We start from the raw sequence: 15,407 nt of genomic DNA, 5'->3' as shown, positions 1-15,407 counted from the left end.
GTATTTAAATTCTATACAGTGGGACCAACTGATGATGTTACCAACAACAAATTCAAAATGGAAAGCATTCAAAGAACTTATCTTGGAAGCTACTAGGCTTTACATACCAACTAAGAAATATTGTTCAAGGTTTAGGCCAAAATGGATGTCAGATGAACTAATGAGGCATATGGCAGAGAAGAAAAATGCATGGGATACTTACAAATTAACACATGACACAGAAGCCTATGATAGATATAAGTTGATATGCAACCAAGTTACAAAGGAGGTTAGGCAGGCGAAGGCAGATTACGAGAAATCTTTGGCAAGGGATGCAAAGAAAAACAGCAAAGAGTTCTTTACTTATGTAAACTCTAGAAGGAAGGGGATGAATCAGATTGGTCCACTTGATATTGATGGGTCAACTGTTGATGATCCTGCTCAGGTAGCTAACAAACTAAATGAATATTTTGCATCGACATTCACACATGAGGAGTTATTCAGCAAGGGGAATGCCAGAGGTGTATTCAACTCTAGCAGTAAGCTACAGAATCTTGAAATAACCGGGAGTAAAGTAGAGGAGAAACTGTTGAAGATAAACACAAGAAAGGTACCCGGGGTGGATGGGATCTATCCAGTTATATTAAAGGAGGCAGCAAAGGAAGTAAGCAAACCCTTAGCTATAATTATGAGAGCTTCCTTGGACTCAGGGGAGGTACCAATAGACTGGAAATGTGCAAATGTGACCCCAATTCACAAAGGAGGATCAAAGGCTGACACAAGTAATTATAGACCTGTGAGCTTAACTTCTGTTCCAGGAAAATTAATGGAGGCACTGGTTAAAGAAGCACTGCAGGATCATTCAGACAAGACTTCAGTTATAGCTCAGACACGGCATGGTTTTGTTAAGGGGAAGTCTTGCCTGACCAACTTGATTGGATACTATGATGCAGTCACAAAAGAACTGGATGCAGGGAATAACTTTGATATTATATACTTGGATCTTAGAAAGGCTTTTGATACTGTTGCACATGGAAGACTGCTACACAAATTGGAGCAGTGTGACATTGGAGGCAAATTGCTGCTATGGATAAAGGAGTGGTTGAGCGGGAGAAGACAGAGAGTGGTAATCAATGGACACTGCTCATCGTGGACTAATGTTATTAGTGGAGTCCCTCAGGGTTCAGTGTTGGGTCCATTATTGTTTTCTGTATTCATAAATGATATTGATGATGGTATATCAAACTTATTGTCCAAGTTTGCAGATGATACAAACTGCATGGTTGTCAAGGACACTACTGACACTATGCTGCTGCAACAGGATCTGGAAAGGTTGAGCAGATGGGCTGAGAGGCGGCAAATGAAGTTTAACATTGACAAATGTAAAGTACTACACATGGGAAACAGCAACCCCAGAGCAACGTATCAACTCTGTGGTACTACACTGACAGTGGTAGAGAGTGAAAGGAACTTGGGGGTGGTTGTGCAGGCAGATATGAAGTTCTCTGACAGTGCAGACAGGCTGCAAGGGTAGCTCATGGAGTATTGTCAATGATATACAGGAATTTTTCCAGCAGGGATAAGGAGGTGATTATTCCATTGTATAAGGCAATGGTCAGGCCACACCTAGAGTACTGTATACAGGTCTGGAGGCCTCATTTCAAGAAGGATGTAGAGCTGCTGGAACGAGTACAGAGAAGGGCAACAAGATTAGTGAATGGAACAAAGGGGTGCTCTTACGAAGAAAGGCTTAAGTTTTGCAAATTACAGTGTCTGGAGACTAGGCACCAGCGAGGTGATCTGATAGAGGTGTATAAAGCCTTGAATGGTTTAAGCATGCTCGATGCTGATGGGATTCTTCCTCTAGTTCAGAAAAATCACCTGAGAGGGCATAAATTCAAATTGAGGAAAGACAGATGTAGGATAGACGTGAGGAAATTTGCCTTTAGCCAGCGGGTGGTTGGTTGGTGGAACAGACTCGCATCCCTTGTGGTGGAGGTTGATAGCCTAAATAAGTTTAAGGCTCAGTTGGACAGGTATTTTGAACGAACAGAGGGGTGAAGTGGAAGTGGGTTTTTTTTTTTTTTTTTGGCCGATGCTGCATAAGCTTGCTTTCTTGCATCAAATGCCTCTACTAATGCTAATATGTATCGCATGCATTTTTCTTCTCTGCCATCTCATTAGTTCATCTGACATCCATTTAGGCCTAAACCTTGAACAATATTTCTTAGTTTTTATGTCAAGCCTAGTAGCTTCCAAGATTAATTCTTTGATTGCTTCCCATTTTGAATTTGCTGTTGGTAACATCATCAGTTGGTCCCACTGTATAGAATTTAAGTACCGTCTCAGCAACCCTAGTTGCCTTTATGAAAGCAAAAACCTCTCCCTTTACCCTTGATGGTAGTTACCTCTTTGAGTAAATCCCACTTCAGCACACTGTGATCACTGCCACCTAGTGGTTCCTTTATATGCAGATTTTTAATGCATGAAGAATCACTACTGATAATCAGACCAAGAGTATTACTCCCTCTAGTTGCCTCCCGAACATGCTGATGTAGAAAACAATCATCCAATAAATCCACGAAAGCCTTGCTAGAGTGCGAGTGAGCAACACACAAATTTCAGTCAATATCTGGGATATTAAAATCCCCCATTATAAGACTGATTTGCTGGCACACTATTTCCCTGTACAGTTTTTTATTATACTCATCAAGCCTATAACACACTCCTACTCTCAATTTTGATCTCCCTATGCGTGCTTATGTCACACTAAACGGACTCTAAACTGCACTGTCCAGTGATGTCGACTGGCTGCTCTTCCTTGGATTTTGTGTTTCTTAATTAATAGCATAACCCCTCCTCCCTTCCTATCGTTCCTATATACATTGTAGTCTCCAACTTCCAGTTATGCATTACACCACGTCTCTGATATCCCAACAATATCTGCCTTTGATGTTTTGACCAACACCTCAAATTAATCAAATTTATTTACCAAACTCCTAGCATTGGTTTATACGCAAGTATACATGCACCTGTTCCTATTCTTAGCTACTCTAACACAACCCATGTGTTTATTTGTACTGCAATGACTCCCAGCAGTCTCTGAAATACCCTGCATCTTGTTTTCCAGGCTGCTGCCCATTCCAACAGCAGTAGTGCAAGAATCACTTTCACCTCTGCCAGCGGCTACTGTTAATCTATTAGTGAGTCCGTGTATCCCCCCCCAAGCTAGAAGTTTTCCGACCCACCTAACACTGCCTGGATAGCATCAGCAAATATTCTTGCACCCTTTCTATTTAAGTGTATCCCATCCCTGTAGAAGCGGTCTCTCCTGTTAACAAGCACAGACCAGGCTGAGAAAAATTCTGCCCCTTGAGCCTTGCACAATTTCTCTAGGGCCGAATTGATCGACAAAATTAGGGCAGTTAGGTTAATTAATGACTAATCTCTAAATCTCTCCAATCGCTGTCTCAGACATACTGTTTCTGCTGCATGCCTTTTCTACAGATACTTCCATGGGCACTGTTCTTCTGAATTGGCTTCTATAATTCCCGCTCTCTCTTTCAAAACAGTCCAAACACATGCCGTCACCAGCCAACATCCATTTACTGTCCAACTTCAAACTCACTGAACCAACTTTTCATCTTCCTTGTTTATTCTTTCAATTGCCATTTTCTGGAACAACCTTCATGTCTTTCCTGAAAATTACAGTCTACAGAAGTTCCAGTCTAATGTCAACAGATATCAACCCAAGCATGGTACTAAGTACTATAGGTTCTAATACCTCTCATGTTTGGGGTTTTCATAAAAAAAACATGTAGGTTTATATAACTACCTGACTTACAGGTCTTCGTGTTGTGCACACATGAAGTGCACAGTAAACCCTCATTAATCCGTACGCCGCTTAATCTGGACAGCTCTAAAAAATTTAAAAGTGTAAAAATCAAACAACGATCGGACTCAAAAGTCATATGTATTGTGTCAGAGGTCATTGGGCCATGATGACTTGCACTGCACAAACAACCTGGTTCCCAGCTGCAGTTCAGACAGTTGTTTGCTCCGCAGTTACGCACTTCCATCTTTTGTTGTTTGTGCTGTGCAGTTAAACAATGTCTTTAAGTAAGCCTAGTGTAGGACAGAAATGTACACATAAAACACTTTCTCTTCACGATAAACTATCGGTGATAGAAAAACTTTTAAAAAGGAACTTGTCTTGAGGACGGCATCACAAAACAAACTCTCGGACATTAAAAAGAAAAAAAGTGAACACTTAAGACACCTACGTGAATTGGTAGTAAAGGAAATAAACTGCAAAAATCACAAAAAAAGATAAGTAATTTTTTCAAACCAGTGAATGTGGCAAGTGATGTAAGTTAAGGCCAAACAGTGCAATCTTGTTCTAAGTGATTATGGACATTATGTATTTTTAATGTAAACACAGTATGTACATACATATATACAGTGAAACTTCTCCTAACGGACACCTCCCGTTAACGGACATTTTCAAATTCCCCAACTCACCTCTACTGGTTTTAACGTGTTTGCAGCTTCTTTCTAGCGGACATTCTCTGTAACGGACGCGGACAGGCAATCTGCACTGTTTCATTTAGATTAACACTTAATTTGATCTCCTCATAACGGACAGCGGGCGAGCTCACGGCCCTTTTTCTAGGAACGTTTCTTCCACGTATTGCCTCAATCGTGTGTTTATTTTCTATTTCCGATTCTCTAAATTTTATCAAGGTTTACGTCGCGGTTCTAAACCCCTTTTCAAGAATTTTAAGGCACGTGTAAAACTTCTGATGAATTCGGTGTGTGCAGGGGTGGGAAATATGGTCGGCCTTTCGTCTTTTGAGTTTCAGTTTTGTTCAGTGTCGTGTGAAGTGCACAATGTCTTCTCGTAAACATTTAACTTTAAAAGATAAAGTCGAACTCATTAAAACGTATGATCGGCAAAAAAATAGTGTTCGCAATCTCGCTGCAAAATTCAAAATCGGGAAGACGCAGGTAAGCAACATCCTAAAGGGAAAAAAAATGAACTGCTCAAACAATTTTGGCAACACGGAAATGATCATGTTCAAAAATCATTCCCGAAAACTGTTGGACTTCAAATTGACAATGTTACGTACGAGTGGTTTTGTTGCGCATGTGCTAAAAAAAATTCCCAATTAATGGACCTATTATTAGGGAAAAGGCTTTGGAGGTTGCGAAATCTATGGGAGTAAATGAGTTCAAAGCTTCTGTGGGATGGCTAGACAAGTTCAAAACTTGGAATTAAATTTTTTGGAAAACCGTAAGTGGTGAAGGTGGATCTGTTGATACTGGGATTTTAACAGAGTGGACCATCAAATTGGAAGATTTATGTCATGATTTTGAAGCTAAGGATATTTACAACTGTGATGATATCACAGGGTTGTTTTTTAAAGCTCTTCCTGAAAAAACAGTCTAAAAAATGAAAAGTGCCAGTGCAGAAAAATTTCTAAGGAACGCTTGACTGTACTATTGTGTACAAATATGCTGGGAGACTTTGAACAACCTCTTGTTATAGGAAAACCACAAAATCCTTGTTGTTTCAAGGGCATAAAGTTGAATCTTTTGAATGTTGACTGGAAGTCTAATAAAAAAGCGTGGATGACACGAGATATCATGAGCGAATGGATAAGTCACTTTAACCAAAACATGATTCGTCAAAACAAAAAAATTATTCTTTCATGGATAATGCTGCATCTCACCTGCACATTGAATTGTCCAACATTCAAATCGTTTTTCTGCCACCAAACACATCTGCAGAGTGTCAGCCCTTGGATCAAGGGATAATAAAAAATTTTAAACTTCACTACAGAAAACGTGTTTTAAGACATCTCACTGCAAACATGAACGATGTAACATGTGCGAGTGACTTTGCAAATAAACTCAGCTTCCTAGATGTGATTCAATGGATTTCCTCTTCAGTAAACGCAATTAGAAAACAAACTGTCGTGAACTGTTTTGTAAAGTCTGGCTTCTCAAACGCAAAAATTGAAGTTGTGAACAGCAATGTGGAGCACCAAGAAGAACAAGAACTTCAACATCTATTGATAATGTACGATACTTCAGCTACAAAGTGACCCTGGCTACAAAGGTATAGACTCGATCCTCACTACAGAAGATGATGCTCTAGATATCAACGACATTATCATCGATATTTTTCAAGACGTTCCTCATGAGGATGAAGAAAGGGAAGGAGGTCATTCTTGTCGAAGAACATATTAACGACGAACCACTGATACAAATCAATCGTTTAAAAATGTTTTTCGCCGCTGAAGAAGATACTGAAGGACTTTCGATGGTTTCTTCACTCCAAACAAATGTTGAAAACAAAATTATCAGCCGGAAGAAGGTGCAGAAGAAAATAAGTGATTACTGTATGTATTTTTCTTAAGATAAAGTCACAATATGCATAGCACAATTGTATGTATATTATTTACAAAAATATTGTGCAAAATCTGTATCTAATTTAATTTAATTTTATATTAAACGTTTAACGATTTTTCTTTATCTCTTGTGTATGTAATTTATTTACAAACATATTGTTCAAAATCTGTATATATTTTAATTTAATTTTACATTAAACGTTTAACGATTTTTCTTTCTTTCTTTTTTTTTTTCTCCCTCAGACTTCTTGTTAGCGGACACTTCTCTCTAACGGACACATTTTCGTTCCCCATGGCTGTCCGTTAAAGGGAAGTTTCATTGTGTGTATATATATATATATATATATATATATATATATATATATATATATATATATATATATACACACACACACACACACACACACACACATACACTACATATTTTTAATGTAAAATAAACATGTTTTTACCGTTATCCACGTACATTATGTTGTTTAAATAAGCTTTATCCACATTACAAAGCGTATTTCATATAATCCGGACTTTCATTAAAATGGACACCTCTCAGCCCCTATTAGTCGGGTTTAATGAGGGTTTACTGTATATACAAGCAGTCCTCGCTTTGAATGGTAGTGCAGAACAGTAAAAATGACCGTGCAAAGCGATCTTAATAATCAGTGGGAAAAATTATGATTGCCATGAACTTTAAAACTTGTCAAAATATTAAAATTTTAAAATATCTCCAATAGTTCCTCTTACTGTCGGTTATAAATGTATAGGGAAATGCAAAAAATAATAGTAAAACTAATATTTTTTTAGTACACTGTAATTTAAGACATTAGAAACATTGAGAATTAGTGTTTTATTTCTTTGCAAAAACTTATCAAGAGTAGTTTTAACAGTGCTTGCCTTCTTGACGTATAACTTACAGTACGGAGTGAACATTTTTTCTGTCTTGGCAAATTGTCATACTCCTTTGTAAGTTTGGATCAGCTTCCAACATTTTATCCTTTGCACTTTCAATGTTGTGAAATATCTCCAATAGTTCCTTTAACATGAAGTTTTTTTGGCAGCGTCATTTTCTCTGGGACATCATGCTTTTTTTTTTTTTTAAAGTCACAACCACTTTCCTCATTTATGTCGATGAGTTCACCATTCACTAAGTTCCTCTGGCTGCATATCTAGTCTCTCAAATGGCAGCAGTGTCGACATTCCCAGTCAGCTATTTCTTCTATAACTCCATTTACGTTCAATTCGAATCCTGCAAAGTTATTTGCACAGTGCAGTAAAAGTTTCTGCCATATGCACGCATATTACTCACTGTTACTTCCTGCCATGATGCTTGGAATGTTTTCAAATGCATGCTTTGTCATATTTTTTCCAAAACTCAGCTAAAGAAATTGCACGATCTCCAGTTGTAGCATCAATAGCCTGTCCGAAAGTCCATCTAAGCTTTAAAAGTTGAAATAACTCCTTGGTCCATTGGCTGGATTAAAAATACAATTGAAACCAGTCTTGAAACAATGTTATTGTAACCCATGACCTTTTATTTGCATGCCAAATGACTGGTAGAGATGGTCTGTTATGATTTTTTAATGCTCTGGGATTCTCAGACCAATAGATAAGCATAGGTTTTAATTTAAAATCACCCTCTGCGCTGCTTCCTAATAAAAGAGTTAATCTATCTTTAACTCCTTTATGGCCACTTCACGATACTAGATCTTTTGTCGAATAAGTTCTTGATGGGGTTGCCTTTCAAAAAAGACCTGTCTCATCATTAAATATTTGATTATCATCATAACATGCCTTAACTAATCCTTGGAATCTGGGTGCAAATTTCACAACAGCATTCTTATCTGCACTAGCAGCTTCGCCAGATAGCTTGACATTAATCAATTCATGCCGACTTCGGAAACGATGAAACCAGCTTTTACTAGCAGTAAAACTTCTTCGGTCTCCATGTAATTACATTTTCTTTCAATGTGGCAACTAACTTCAACGCTTTGGCCCGAATGCTAGCCAAACCAATTGGGATTTTTTTTGATTAGTCTTCAATCCAAAATAGAAGTAAACGCTGCATTTCAACCATAAGCAGCTTTCTGTTCCTAGTGCAATTTAAACTAAAAGATGCTGAAGAGACTTTACCTTGTTTTTTATATTCTTCGGACTTTTTCAATATGGTTCGTAAAAATACGAACCATATTGCCTAGGTCTCGTCCTATCTTCGCTTTGCTGTTGTCATTTTCAAATCTTCTGATCACATCCAATTTTACTTCCAACGTTATCACTTTTCGTTTCTTTGCTGCACTTTCATCTTTGTTGGCCATCATGTAGGTTTATCACTGGGAGACAAGGAAGCAACACAACTACATGCTTTGTTGTCTATGCGCGAACTGAATAATAGATGCACAAAGACCAATCACCGACGAGTTTGAAAGAAGTGATGTGATTGGTCACTGATCATGATGCACACCTGTTATTTAGTGATTTGTGGACTGAAGAGCTAGCAGTGAAGTTTGTACTTTATGAAATTACTCACAGTTAATATACCGTGGTAACTGAAGTTAGTGCATATCAGAACCGTGCAACGCAAGGACTGCTTGTATGCGAAAACAATTCCTACTGTTTATGAAAAAGCTGTATGTGATAGTTAAAAATGGTTTGGATTTTTAGAATTAGCACTAAAAGTATCCAGAAACCCCATGAATATTGAAAACATCAAAATCCATACAGATCACTGTTATTTGGGGAGATGGATAGGTGACGCAAAAATGACTAATGCTGTATAAGCTTGCATCATTTGCCACTATTGATATCACACACACACACACACACACACACACACACACACACACACACACACACACACACACACACACACACACACACAATAATAAACAGAGAATGCATATGCATTCTGCTAATTTTACTACACATGGTTTTAGGTAATGCACATGAATTGTTGATGGCTGATGTAAACAGGCAACAGGTCAGTTCAGCCACATAAATCTACCACCAGACATCCCATCCCACTCTTCAGAATATAAATTCGTGAAACTAGTAAAAATTGAATTTGGCTATATCTTTGCTGTGATGAAACACTACATCTGCTTCCACATTGGAAGCAAAATATACACTAAGTCAGAGGTCGGCAACCTGTGGTTCACGGGCTGCATGCGGCTAACTTTTAGCCCATATAAAGCACAATTTGAAATGGAGTTAAAGGACTTAAAAATCAAGGACATCTGGAGTGCAAGACTAAAATGGCTTAAAACTGAAATTGAGGATTTAGAGAGGCAAAAGGCTGCCCTTGCCCTTACACAAATGAACAGCGATAGATGAGTTGAAAAGGCAAAACCAAATTGGGTTCGATGCATGAAGTAGCTTACCAGACATGTATATAAATTTGAAAATATTTGCCTTTGGCCTTCTGTTTTTGGTTCGATGAATTTGTGCAGGCATATTAAACATAAATCAAGAAACCGTCTCGACAATGCAAGTCTCAGCATGTTTAAAGATGAAAATTATGGCATACTCGCCTGATGTTGAGACTCAAGTTCATCAGCAAAAGTCAATTTGTACCTAATTGGATGTTTGTTACTTTATTTAGTATTAATAAATAATATTTCAAAAAATATATATTTTTTTTTAATAAAACACCTTCCCACTATTCCATTTCTTAAAAAAAACTCCCCTACCCCTCCGCTCCTTCCAGCTGAGGTGCGGCCCTTCGGATTTTTTTTTTTTTTTAAATTTAGATCAAAAATGGCTCTTCACTGAAAAGAGGTTACCAACCTGCACTAAGTGATATTGGCTAAGTTGTTTTTAAAAGATTATAAATTTTTAGAAGCTCACATATTAAAATGTGGGAAAAAATGCAAATTATTTGTTTATATTGTAATAAATTGTGAATACAGGATTTTTCATCTGAATTACTATTTCAGTTTTTCAAACAAGGTAAGATCCCTTAATTCCTTGTACACATGGTCAAACTGACTGCCACTGACGTATGAATGTCACATGATACTTTCACTTCCGGAGTCAAGGTATGTACTGCTGCATGATACACTGCTATTTCAAAAAAAAAAAAAAAGCTTGTACAGAAATGTTTGTAAATGGACATCATTTCTTGTACCACTGAACATTTGCTTGTTAATTAAAAGGTTCATTTTTTATTAACCAATCATGCTAATTACTGTTACAAAAATAAAAAGCCCTACTATATACCAGTCTGTGCTTCTGTAGTGTCAAGAGATAGAGCCAATGTTTACACTGTGGAATATCTCACCTAGCTTTTTTATTTTGACGTCAGCATGACAACTGTTCATATTAATGCCATAGTTTGCTTAAATGAACTTGTATGTATGGAATTTGTTTTATGTATAGTTTGTGATCAAACTATACATAAAACAAATTTTATGTATAGTTTGAGAAATCAGGCTAACGTTGAGAACTAGCTGTTTTGGAAACCAAAATGACTTTTGGGTGACCATGATCTGTTTCATGAGCCAGAACGAGAGTGAGAACATTTGTTCCATTTTTCTGGAGAATCTGAATGTATCCTCAAAGAAAAGTTTTTTAAAATTCTTTAAAAAACTTTAATTACTCCAGTAGATGAGAATACCCTATGTTCAATAGAGCTCGGTCTCCAAAAACAGAGAAATAGGTGAAGAAAACTAATCACTAGAACTAATATTTTTCTATATGAATTTTGACTTTGATTTCACTTTTAATAAAGCTTGAATCAGAAATTATTAATAACTGCCCCCAAGGCTTAGTATTTAAATAATAGAACACACTCAAAGCTATGTGCAAATTTTTTTATTTTAACTAAAAACAAAACCATTATACATAGCTCTATTACAATTTGAAATTTTTGAGAATAACTTACATGCCCTTGGTATCTTTATAGACAATCTTGCTATATGTTTTTACATTATTTATAATCTGTCAGAGGATCTTGTTTTGTCCCAGTAACGCCTGTTTCTGTCTTTTGGTCTCTCGTGACGATAGTTATGTCTATTCCTGCCATCATCATGCGATCTGTAATCTCGAGAATGAGATCTTCTAGAAGAAGATGAAGAATGACTTTTAGGTGACCGTGATCTGTTTCGTGAACCGGAACGAGAGCGAGAACGTTTGTTCCATTTTTCTGGAGAATCTGAATGTATCCTGATAAAGAAATGTTTTTTAAAATTCTCTTCTTAATAAGATGCACATATGATTATAACTTAGGATATATGAATAGTTGATTTCAATTTAACCAATCAGTAGTTGATACTCACCAAGGTCAGTGCAAGTCAAGCTATAGCATAATATTCAATATATACAAGAATATAGTAGCCAAAAAAAACTTTCTCCTTTTAAATTTCCTTTCATCCTTGATATTATGATTACAGTATGCATTACATTTTGTATAGGATGTGAGTTAAGACAACACGTATTGCATGAGGTTCAGTAGTGCACATGCTCTATTCTCTCCCTCAAGCCTGGAGTCATTCCAGCTCCATGGATGCCAGACACAACGAAGTTTCTAAGATAAGAGCTGACCTCACCAACCGTGACTATCCCACCTATGTCTTGGACAAGTGCGACCTACAAGCCCGTGAGCTTGTTGCATGTCCAAGGCCCCCATCCCGTAGCAATGGGACAGTGTCTACCGCTTACATCCCATATTACCTGGGCACTTCAGATCGCATTTCTAAGATCTTACGTGGGTACAAGATCAAGTGCCTGCAACTTCCCAGTAGAGGATTGCAATCTCTTGTCTCGAGGGTGAAGACTCCTGTTCCCCTTCTTTTACGCAGCGGTGTGATATACTGCATCACATGCCACAATTGTGGCAGCTGCTATGTAGGGGGAAACTGATAGAAGGCTCCAGGACTGCCTCTCTGAACATGAAAGGGCCATTTGATTAGCTGACTCTGCACACTTTGCAGTTGCAGAGCATTACTGGTCGATGCAACACAACCTCATTTCCAGACATGATACAGAGGTGGCTGACCAATCCCATCACTACTATCAACAACTGTGGCTTGAGTCATTGCAGATATCTGGTTGTCACAGCATTTTTCACTGCAATAGAGGTGTGTGGCTACACCTAATCATGGAGTCTGTAGCGATACAGCATGATAAATGCTGGCAATCAGCCCATGTACACAGCCAGCATTTACAACAATCACCTAGTCCTACATTGTGATACTTTAGAATTCACATATCCTCGTGCACGCTCTCTTTTTACTCAGCATGACCATGCTCTACCATTCCATTTGTAACGTTTCATATTTATGTATGTATTCATGCAGCTGACAAAGAGATACTTAAATGTCGAAAACTGTTACTTGTTAATTTCTTATTCAACCCAGTTACTGTTCTTCCAGTCACATTCAATTTCTTTCTCAAGAACCTCCAAGTTCAAGGTTGTGTTCTAGTTTAGTCTTTTCAGTGTTTGAAAAACATCTTTTGACTTGTTTTGCTGGTATGCTGTGTAAAGCATGTATTATATTTTCCTAAAGACCTTGGTACAGGATTAGGGAGAACTCTCCTTGACAGTCCTACAGGCTGGCATCTGTGTTGTTGCTAAATTTAACATAGTTTACATCTATAATTTTAGAGCATTAGAGTATTTGAATTTATAATTTTAGAAATTTAAACCTAGACTAACTGGCAAACAGCAAACAGAAACAGATAGCTTTAGCTAATTATTGATAGGATGTATTGAGTGTGCTAGCCCTTGTCAAAGTACCATTCACTGTATCCTTTTTATCAGTAATTTGCTTCATCATTTTATTATTATAAATTATGTGTTTAATTATAGGGTATAACAATGAAGTCCAACTTAGGTTACTTAAATACTTGGCCTTATGGCTCTAAGTATACTTTTACTCTGAATGCCTATTTTCCATATTTTTATTAAATTTCATTTGGCATTTGATTTCCTTGATATATGGTTCAATAAATACTGTAATATATGTTTCACAGACTGATGTAACGTTTAATCAATATTTAGATGGCATTAATCTGATAGGAAAATCTTTTTCTAATTCTCTATTTTTTTTTTAGATTTTTATCACTTATTTCATATATGTTTATATATATATATACACTATTTATAAGATTTTTTTTACAAATAATTTAAGAGTATATTATTAATAATTAATTAATAGTTTATGGACCAGGGACACTGCCAAAATTAAGCAGAGCGAACCCAATGACTATAATGGATACGTACGTTTGTAGATAGAGGAATAGATAAAGGGCTAACAGAACTGAAATTGTAACTACAGAGAACAAGGAAGGGACAGAAGGTAATAAGTAAATTAGAAGTACTAAATGCTGTATCCTATGACTTCAATGCCTTTTTTGAGGGCCAGCAGCCAAAATCAAAAAGAAGAACAGCAAGAAGTAAGGCTTCTGTTTCTGACATGAAATGTCAGAAACAGAAGAATTAATCTTATGTAAAGATTAATTATATCATAAGGTGGGGTTTTCATTTCTTAATGTACCTAATGATCAAAATTTAATAATCTCTTGCCACAGTCTATGCAAATTTGGTTTCTACACCATTATATGCAAAGAAGTACAATGATAAGCCACAGTTATTATTAAAAAATAATAAACTAATCGAGTTAGAAATAAGTTTATAGACTAAACTGATCAAAATAAAATACCCAAAACATATCTATAGATATCAGCATTTAAATATTAACTTTTTTTTTCTCTTTAGCACGTGCACACATGCACACCCGCCCCTTCAACTTAGGGGTTTTCACATTTGTCCAACTGCCGCCTCTCTAGCCTGGTGGGCAGGAGCAGCAGTGTGTAGCACATGCTTCTTGATTAGACTGGGGTTAGAGCCCATGATCCCACCAAATACGGAGGATGCGGAAAGGTCAGGGAATGACCACCGTATATCCCCGGAGCAGTATGGCCTTAGTTGATAATGCTCCTAAAAACAACAACAACAACATTTATCCAACTAAAGTTATTATTCTACAAAAAATGCTTGCTTTACACGACTTGACCAAAGTCAAAGGCTTATGAATGTAATCATGAATCTTCTATTAATTATTTAAAGAATAGTTTAGTTTTTACCTCACCTTAATTCACATTTAGACAAATAATCTTTTCCAACAATGTTGAATAAATGTTTATATATAGTGTAACATGTAAGTTATTTATATGTATTTTATTATGTTTTTTATTATGTATTTTCTTTAACAAATAAAGCATATTTTCTTCTATAGACAAGGTTATAAATTATTTCTAACACCTTAAATTCTGAAAAATTAACCAGATTAACCAAAATTTCTACTTACAAATAATAATATTGAAATTACAAAAACAGCACAAATATCAATGTAAAGTTCACAAATCAGTATATTTTAATCTTAATACTTATTTTCCTCTTATTATTATTTCCCTGAAAAATTAGGTGCATAGCCCACCATTACACAAGATAGTGAAGAAATTTGAAATTTACATGAGAAAAGGTTAAAAAAAAATTACAGGCAAGTACAAACTTTCTATAATATATTTCGATTTTAAAAGAGACTTACATTATGAATTACTTGATAATTTCAACACTGTTATTGTGAGCAACCATAACTGCATTAGGGTTAGCTCATAATTTACAGATATATACATAATGAGCACATGGCTGTCAAACAAAACATTATAGAACCTGAGAAAGCAAGTACTACAAAATACAACTTTATATATACCTCTTAAAATTAAGAAATTAAAAGGCAAAATTCTCTACAGTACTAACTTTGAAAATAAACAGTAATTTTTATTTAGAATTATTCATGAAAAGAACAAGCAACATCTTGCCACAGTTTTAGTTACTATTAGAGTTTTTGCATAAACAAAAGTTCTTGCTGCTATTTTCAAGATTAGGTGCAATTAACCATCCAGGAACAATTGTAGCCCAGCAATCCACGACGCTAAAAAGACTCGCAATTAAAAAGGTGGTAAATGAAAAGAATTGTACTTTTCAAGATAGACCACAGGTATGTGGATATGGTCAGAATT

At 36.3% G+C, this 15,407-nt stretch overlaps 1 protein-coding gene across 4 annotated transcripts in view; it reads right to left on the bottom strand.

Annotated features, from left to right (window-relative positions):
• The window catches only part of LOC150076793 (putative RNA-binding protein Luc7-like 1), a 180,175-nt gene that overhangs the window by 25,901 nt on the left and 138,867 nt on the right, over nt 1–15,407 (bottom strand). For 3 of the 4 annotated variants that reach the window (XM_090386711.1, XM_090386713.1, XM_090386714.1), the window contains one exon: nt 11,181–11,546. In XM_090386711.1, the coding sequence (XP_090242837.1) occupies nt 11,315–11,546 (232 nt within the window). In that variant the 3' untranslated portion in view covers nt 11,181–11,314. Of the gene's footprint in view, nt 1–11,180; nt 11,547–15,407 lie in introns of those variants that run through there. The other variant, XM_090386712.1, reaches the window with a different exon arrangement.

Source organism: Mastigoproctus giganteus, chromosome 12, assembly GCF_048544385.1.
Source record: "Mastigoproctus giganteus isolate SK-2022 chromosome 12, ASM4854438v1, whole genome shotgun sequence".
In the NCBI taxonomy this organism is placed as follows: Eukaryota; Metazoa; Arthropoda; class Arachnida; order Uropygi; family Thelyphonidae; genus Mastigoproctus; species Mastigoproctus giganteus.
This window is presented reverse-complemented; position numbering and strand designations above follow the sequence as displayed.